At 42.6% G+C, this 8,683-nt stretch overlaps 1 protein-coding gene across 1 annotated transcript; it reads right to left on the bottom strand.

Moving 5' to 3' along the window:
* Positions 1-292: 292 nt before the first annotated feature.
* LOC124131974 lies at positions 293-2,377 on the bottom strand. Its single transcript, XM_046495526.2, has 3 exons — positions 2,245-2,377; positions 1,818-1,887; positions 293-1,008 (listed from the first exon to the last, which is right to left on the bottom strand). Exons 2-3 carry the CDS (start codon positions 1,882-1,884, stop codon positions 602-604), a joined length of 474 nt encoding a protein of 157 aa, XP_046351482.2. The 5' UTR covers positions 1,885-1,887; positions 2,245-2,377; the 3' UTR covers positions 293-601.
* Between the last annotated feature and the right edge of the window lie 6,306 nt (positions 2,378-8,683).

Below are 8,683 nucleotides of genomic sequence, written 5' to 3' on the forward strand. Positions count from 1 at the left end.
TAATTACATCGCATCCCAGTTGCGTGGATTGATACTCATGATGACAATCACTGGATTATCTGGTCCACACTCTATTATTTACAGACAGCCGTCATATAGCTGTAACATTGGTGAATGCCACGTTATATACAGCCAAACAAACAAATACATTCACGCATGTACTTGTTACGGTATCGAATGTAACGAACACATTTACCATTAAACTTTATACACACACACGTTCACATTCAGTGTGATTGACACGTGACCAGCACTGTGTATGCACACAGAAACATAATGAGAAACAAACAAGTTGTGATAAAAAAGATTTATTTGGGTTCTAAGACACGACAGCAATGTTCAAAAGATCGTATACTATAAAACATGTGTCACATAGCACCGAGTCGGACGGGGTGACATGGTACACAATCCAGACTGGACATAACTCTTGACCAGGATGTTACACGCCGATGACCATCCATTGACCCAACAAAGCCACAAACGAGGCAACAGAAAATAATATAAAACGTCCCTGTCCCGCAGGAATGGTCTGAAAAAGAAACACACGCTCACTATATCTAAATGGAATAATTTAAAGCATGGATATATATTTTTGAGTCCATTAACGACCATATATCCCTCCTTCTCTTGAGATGTCAGAACCGTCAACAGATGTCACCGTCCCATCAGGGCTGACCACCGTCCCATCACTCCCATCCCCTCTTGTTACAATACCCCTGCCCCCGGGGAACCTGGGGTCGTTGGTGAAGCTTTGCCCTGGAACAAGGCGCCGGTTTCTCATCATCATGTAGCTCAGGAACTGCTGGAACTGCGCCAAGGCCTGAGGGTTGTTGAGGAAGCCAGGGAAACCACCATATTGAGGCATCGGTGGCTGATTGGGAACTTGACCTTGAATTTGACCTTGACCTGGCAATGAAGGTGCGTACTGGTTCACCTGACCTTGACCCCGAGGTTGTCCCTGATTAAAAGGTATGCCCATTTGATTGGGATTTGCACTCCATAGTGTATCTGTAAATGAGAAATGACATCTTAAGATAATGTTATACATCGACATGGAGATGCAGAAGATGTACATTCACATCTGCATCAAATCCAAAGGAGGAATGTCGGAATTATTTAGCTTAATGTTTGGGCGAGGTGAGACAGTTGACTCCGTTTAGAGTTTAATAAAGTCATCAGTCATCCTCCAGTTGTGCACTTTAAAAACATTTAGGAACCATTTAGCAACCTTTTATTTTGTTGGTCAGATGTTTGTATTGACAACTTTGGTACCCGTGAATATCTGGGTTACAATAGGTCTTCAGCAACCCATGCTTGCCGTAAAGGGCGACAGTGCTTGTCGAAAGAGGCTACAAACAGGATCGGGTGGTCAGGCTCGCTGACTCGGTTGATGCATATCATCGTATCCCAATTGCGTTGATCGATGCTCATGGTATCAATCACTGGATTGTCTGTCCCAGACTCGATTATTTATAGACCGCCGTCATTATAGCTTGAATGTTGCTGAGTACAAAAAAACAAAACCGGAATGTATCCGGCGCCGAAAACACTCGGAGTCCAAATCGCAAGGTATTCGGAAGTTGTTCGGAAACGGAAAGTGAACACATTCGTAAATATGAAATCAGTATGGGGACGTATTATGAGTGAACATGGGTTTCAAACTGTCGACAGCAGGTCCTAACAGCTAGGGAACACAAGTCTCATCACCCTTCAGAGAAACCTGCATAAATACAGCACCACCCTGTCCGTCATGGTTCTGAATACCGATCAAATATCGATGTGCAGATGTAAATGATATATCGAAGATTTATACTCACTCATTGATCTGCTATACCCGAGTGCACAACATACCGACACGAGGAAGATTATAGGAAGGCTGTTCATGTTCTGAAGCGAAAATACAGAGTTTCAGTTATGTGCTGTACATTCAGCTGCAGATAGACCACTGGGTGGAATTTGATAGCAATTCTAGCAATTTAGAATTATTTAGATTAATTAAATAATTTAATAAATCGCTCAAAAATTGAATACGGTGTTAACATCAATAATCACCATAGAACATAGCGACTATGCACGAATGATTATTCATCAGCCCAGAAAAACTATTTTTTATGATATTTTAACGTTATAACATACATGAATAGAAGAACTAACAAAAAATTAATGTTAATTGAATTCAAGCAATTTAAAATGCGTTTTGTTTTCAATGCTTAAAATACTAACAAGCTATGAACGAGTGCTTACCTCAGTCCTGATAGATGCTTCGGTTCACTACAAAGGCAGACGAGGTACTGCTTCAACGGGATACAGGGGCGGTTTTTATAGCACGATGTCGTGATGCAAGTCGGAGGGAGGATGTAATCTACGCAGTTTATTTACAACACGTTTCCTGGGTACACGACGTGTCCGCTCGTCAACTTTGGAATTTGAGGGAAACAATGCCTAGCCATCAGGCACATTTATGATAGATATATGTTTTGACACTTTTCAGTCAGGTCAAGGAAAGATTCATTTTTCTGTACTGTTGTTGTCGTTATGAAATATGTCTTTTTGTAATTAGATTTATTGTTCGTGTTGTTATTGATGTGACCAATAAATCATACACATAAAACAGTTTTTGAAGACCTGGCTGTCAACTTGTTTTGTCACGAGTGACGTACATGGTAGCATATGTACGTCATAAATACAAGAATAGTTTTTTTCGTTTTTAATGTCTCCTATTATAAGACCAACGGTGTGTATTTCACTGTCTACTCAAAGTTTTTGTTTCCTCTCTATTTTTTTCCGAAGATCACACATAGGCATTTACGTTATTTACAATACATTATGTGTAATACGAAGTATGTACCAATCACGTGACACAGTTGCCGTGAATACACATTTAGACCCGTGAAGATCCGCGTTAGAATAGGTCTTCAGCAACCCATGCTTGTCGTAAAAGGCGACTATGCTTGTCGTAAAAGGCGACTCACGGGATCGGGTGGTCAGGCTCGCTGACTTGGTTGATGCATGTCATCGTATCCGAATTGCGTGGATCGATGCTCATGATATTAATCACTGGACTGTTTGGTCGAGACTCGATTATTTACAGACCGCCGCCATTTAGCTGGACTATTACTAAGTGCGGCAAACACACAAACGGACGGACGAATACACAATTACAATGTACAGGTTGTGAGTAGAAGGGCTTATGTGTCTAGGAGATATTAACATGTTTCTTAAATTCCATATAAAATTGCAAAACCACAGTATGATGTTTTCAGAAGCATCGTAATCAATTTCGTCAGTTAAGTCATGAACATCTGCACCGAGAAACAATGAAAGCATATCATCGTCGTCAAGCATATCTATGTTCACGTATTTATCAATCAGACATGTAAACAAATGATTTTTGTCAGACAAAAGATCCACCGTGCAAATAAATGACAATCAATGCCATAGCAATGTCGATTACGAAGGTTACATTCTAAGTCCCATTACACCTCACCTCACATATTTACAGGGTAAGTTACTGTTTATGATAATTCTGCCATATTTGACAGTCAAAAACTAAGAAAAACGCATGCTGACATGAGGCAACCTTGCCACACACCTTGTTTGATGGGAAACTCATCACGTCGTGATGTGCACAGTGCACAGGTCACAACTCGGAGACTAATTGGATGGGTGACCGCGATCGTGATACTATCCAAAAGTATATTCCATAATTTCAACTTGATACCAAGGCCATGTAACTGTGTTTGAACGGGGGACTATGTGCGGGAGGTAATATACACGCCTACATCAGAGAGTGAATCAGAATTCAGATCTTAAATGCTTCCAATGCCTGTAACAGTAAATGACAATTTGTCGCCCATCTATTGTCAGTCTGTAATATTTTCCACGAGTGTTATTGTAGTAGGAACACTAATCTAGGGGTATATATCTTTGTCCATACCGGTACTCGGGGGTTCCACCAAAGTGGTAAGCAGTTAAGATCTCATATCAAGCTCACACGCCGTGATATAGCTGAAATCGGCATTAAACCCAACTCGCTCACTCACTCACTCACTCACTCACTCACAAAAGCGACCATGTACGTCAGTGTCATGATATTGGATTGGAGTTTGTATGTCACGACAACGACCGGACTAGGTACGTCATAGTCATGTTCGACAGGTCACGGTATACCGCGTGACACAGACGTGCCCCCAGCGAACGTGAAAAAAACACGACATGACAGGTTGAATGACCAGCTACTGTCCACTGGTCTGGCAACAACACCCGTCATCAAACACATCAGAATATACACTCGCCTTCAGCGTCCTAGATAACTAAAAATCATTAATATCGACAATGACGCTGCACGTAGAAAGGACATATGACATGGTATCGGAACAGCATCCTGTCTTCTTGTTCAACACACTGCATCTATACGGTTGTGTCCTCAATACATTAATTACTCCGCTAAACCTGTCTTTTGCATTGTGATAAATACAAGCGACAAACTCTTTCAAATATCATAAGACATTTCTGATAATAGAAAGCAGAGTCGATTGTACAGCTGTATGGTGTTTCTTTAGAAAACAGCCTGCGAAGATGCGGGTTACAATTAGTCTTCAGCAACACATACTGGATCACTGGATTGTCAGGCCCAGACTCGATTATTTACAAACCGACAACATATGGCTGGAATATTGCTAAGTCTGGCGTTAAACAATAAACAAACAATGAAACTTTAGAAAATATGTAGTACATACGAATGTTACAAAATATGATGTGATTTAATGAAAGCAAGTCAAATCGTTAGGTAGAATCAGTATCCTTGTAACGACGACAGTGTTGAATGCTGGTTGTAAGCATTAGCACACAACCTGACCTTCCGTTAATCAACGACAGACTGAGTGATGAAGCCGAGTTAAAACGGATCTCCATTTTTGGCGTCACAACAGGCAATGAAAGACTACAAAGTAATTAACACAAGCTGACTTCATCCTTTCACGTGTCTTTCTACGTGCCTCTGAACTCGCACAGCCAGTAAATCAAGATGAGAGACGTGTACCGGAGCAGCCTGATACAGCTAGGATATTTGTCAAAATGCTTTCGCCTTAGTCACGGCCCTAGATAAATCTGGATTCTACGCACCGACGTACGTAATACAGAAACTGTGTCCATTAGAGAACTAAAGCAAACATAAATTATATGTAGGGCTCTCTCACCCATGCACATTAAATCATAATTAATGTTTTCATGAACGGTATGAGTATAAGTGACAAGTTTAGTGCCGAACTGTGTTAATGGTTCAGTTTTTGTGGGCGTTGTGGATGTACATATACTAAAACTAAATATAAACGCATAAACTTTAACGCGAAGGACATGAAAACTATTTTAACAGTAAATACTTACTCACATGACACAGAAAGATGTTCGATTAACTCATGCCTGAATGCATAGAATAACGTAATTTGATTTTTGTGTCCATTCTACCAAATATAACAAAACTTCGAATATGCGTTTTCAAAGTATTTCAGTATGTAACTATTTATCATGTAAATTAAGCATTTATCCATTACACAAGTCAATGACACAAAAATGTATGCCATACTCCACTGACACATGTATGCAAATTAGACAACCGAAAACGTCACTGTTCTTTTCACGTTTTGATGTTGAAGACGTTTCAGTAGAAACAAGGGGAATGGAGCAGTGTTAACAGTGGTGCCAAATTGCCGTTAAGGGTTTCTGGTGGTTACAGATAGATGGTATTGAAATTGAGGTTGGCTATCACAGATAGAGTCTGTACATAACATGCCTGTGAGAAGTCTTGTTTCAATTTTTCAACATGGTCATTATGGAAGCCATATTTAATATATATCTTGTTGTTTTTTCCACATGCTACTGACACATTACAGACATACCTGAAATGCTGCCAAACAAAATGCACTCACACACTCAATACTGCCTATATTTGCTGAATACTATACTGCCTATATTTGCTAAATACTATACTGATTATACTTGCAAAATACTTTACTGCCAATATTTGCTCAATACTGTACAGACTATATTTGCTGCATACTATGCTGCCCATATTTGCTCAATACTATACTGCCTATATTTGCTCAATACTATACTGCCTATATTTTCCCAATACTATACTACCTATATTTTCCCAATACTATACAGCCTATATTTGCTGATAACTATACTGCCCATATTTGCTCAATACTATACTGCCTATATTTGGTCTGGTGACGTACATTCAACTAGTAAAATCCCGTACACGGAGTGTGACACGTGTAACCAATAACACACGTGTAAGGTATTACATTAGAATTATATGTGCACATAACACACAAAGTCACACACATTTATAGAACTATCCTACTCTAAACACACACAACATAGGGGTGAAAAAGTTAACATGACAACACGGCATTATGAGCACAGTGGAAGCACGAGACTGGGTGTTGAACACGGTATTATGAGCACAGTGAAAGCACGAGACTGGGTGTTAAACACGGTATGGTGAGCACAGTGGAAGCACGAGACTGGGTGTTAAACACGGTATTATGAGCACAGTGAAAGCACGAGACTGGGTGTTGAACACGGCATGATGAGCACAGTGGAAGCACGAGACCTGGTGTTAAACAAGGTATGGTGAGCACAGTGGAAGCACGAGACTGGGTGTTAAACACGGTATGGTGAGCACAGTGGAAGCATGAGACTGGGTGTTAAACACGGCATGGTGAGCACAGTGGAAGCACGAGACTGGGTGTTGAACACGGTATTATGAGCACAGTGGAAGCACGAGACTGGGTGTTAAACACGACATGATGTGCACAGTGGAAGCACGAGACTGGGTGTTAAACACGGCATGGTGAGCACAGTGGAAGCATGAGACTGGGTGTTGAACACGGTATTATGAGCACAGTGAAAGCACGAGACTGGGTGTTAAACACGGTATGGTGAGCACAGTGGAAGCACGAGACTGGGTGTTAAACACGGTATTATGAGCACAGTGAAAGCACGAGACTGGGTGTTGAACACGGCATGATGAGCACAGTGGAAGCACGAGACCTGGTGTTAAACAAGGTATGGTGAGCACAGTGGAAGCACGAGACTGGGTGTTAAACACGGTATGGTGAGCACAGTGGAAGCATGAGACTGGGTGTTAAACACGGCATGGTGAGCACTGTGGAAGCACGAGACTGGGTGTTGAACACGGTATTATGAGCACAGTGGAAGCACGAGACTGGGTGTTAAACACGACATGATGTGCACAGTGGAAGCACGAGACTGGGTGTTAAACACGGCATGGTGAGCACAGTGGAAGCATGAGACTGGGTGTTGAACACGGTATTATGAGCACAGTGAAAGCACGAGACTGGGTGTTGAACACGGCATGATGAGCACAGTGGAAGCACGAGACTGGGTGTTGAACACGGCATGATGAGCACAGTGGAAGCACGAGACCTAGTGTTAAAACGGCATCACGAGCACAGTGGAAGCATGAGACTGGGTGTTAAACACGGTATGGTGAGCACAGTGGAAGCACGAGACTGGGTGTTAAACACGGCATTATGAGCAAAGTGGAAGCACGAGACTGGGTGTTAAAAACGGCATCACGAGCACAGTGGAAGCATGAGACTCGGTGTTAAACACGGTATGGTAGGCACAGTGGAAGCACGAGACCTAGTGTTAAATACGGTATGGTGAGCACAGTGGAAGCACGAGACTGGGTGTTAAACACGGTATGGTGAGCACAGTGGAAGCACGAGACTGGGTGTTAAAAACGGCATCACAAGCACAGTGGAAGCACGAGACTGGGTGTTAAACACGGCATGGTGAGCACAGTGGAAGCACGAGACTAGGTGTTAAACACGACATGATTAGCACAGTGGAAGCACGAGACTGGGTGTTAAACACGGCATGGTGAGCACAGTGGAAGCACGAGACTGGGTGTTAAACAAGGCATGATGAGCACAGTGGAAGCACGAGGCCTGGTGTTAAACACGGCATGTTGAGCACAGTGGAAGCACGAGACCTAGTGTTAAACACGGTATGATGAGCACAGTGAAAGCGCGAGACTCGGTGTTAAACAAGGCATGATGAGTACAGTGGAAGCATGAGACCTGATGTTCAACACGACATGATGAGCACAGTGGAAGCACGAGACTGGGTGTTAAACACCGCATGATGAGCACTGTTGAAGCATGAGACCTGGTGTTAAACACGGCATGATGAGCACAGTGGAAGCACGAGACTGGGTGTTAAAAACGGCATCACAAGCACAGTGGAAGCACGAGACTGGGTGTTAAACACGGCATGGTGAGCACAGTGGAAGCACGAGACTGGGTGTTAAACACGACATGATTAGCACAGTGGAAGCACGAGACTGGGTGTTAAACACGGCATGGTGAGCACAGTGGAAGCACGAGACTGGGTGTTAAACAAGGCATGATGAGCACAGTGGAAGCACGAGGCCTGGTGTTGAACACGGCATGTTGAGCACAGTGGAAGCACGAGACCTAGTGTTAAACACGGTATGATGAGCACAGTGAAAGCGCGAGACTCGGTGTTAAACAAGGCATGATGAGTACAGTGGAAGCATGAGACCTGATGTTCAACACGACATGATGAGCACAGTGGAAGCACGAGACTGGGTGTTAAACACCGCATGGTGAACACAGTGGAAGTGCGA

Source organism: Haliotis rufescens, unplaced genomic scaffold, assembly GCF_023055435.1.
Source record: "Haliotis rufescens isolate VD_foot unplaced genomic scaffold, xgHalRufe1.0.p SCAF_15, whole genome shotgun sequence".
In the NCBI taxonomy this organism is placed as follows: Eukaryota; Metazoa; Mollusca; class Gastropoda; order Lepetellida; family Haliotidae; genus Haliotis; species Haliotis rufescens.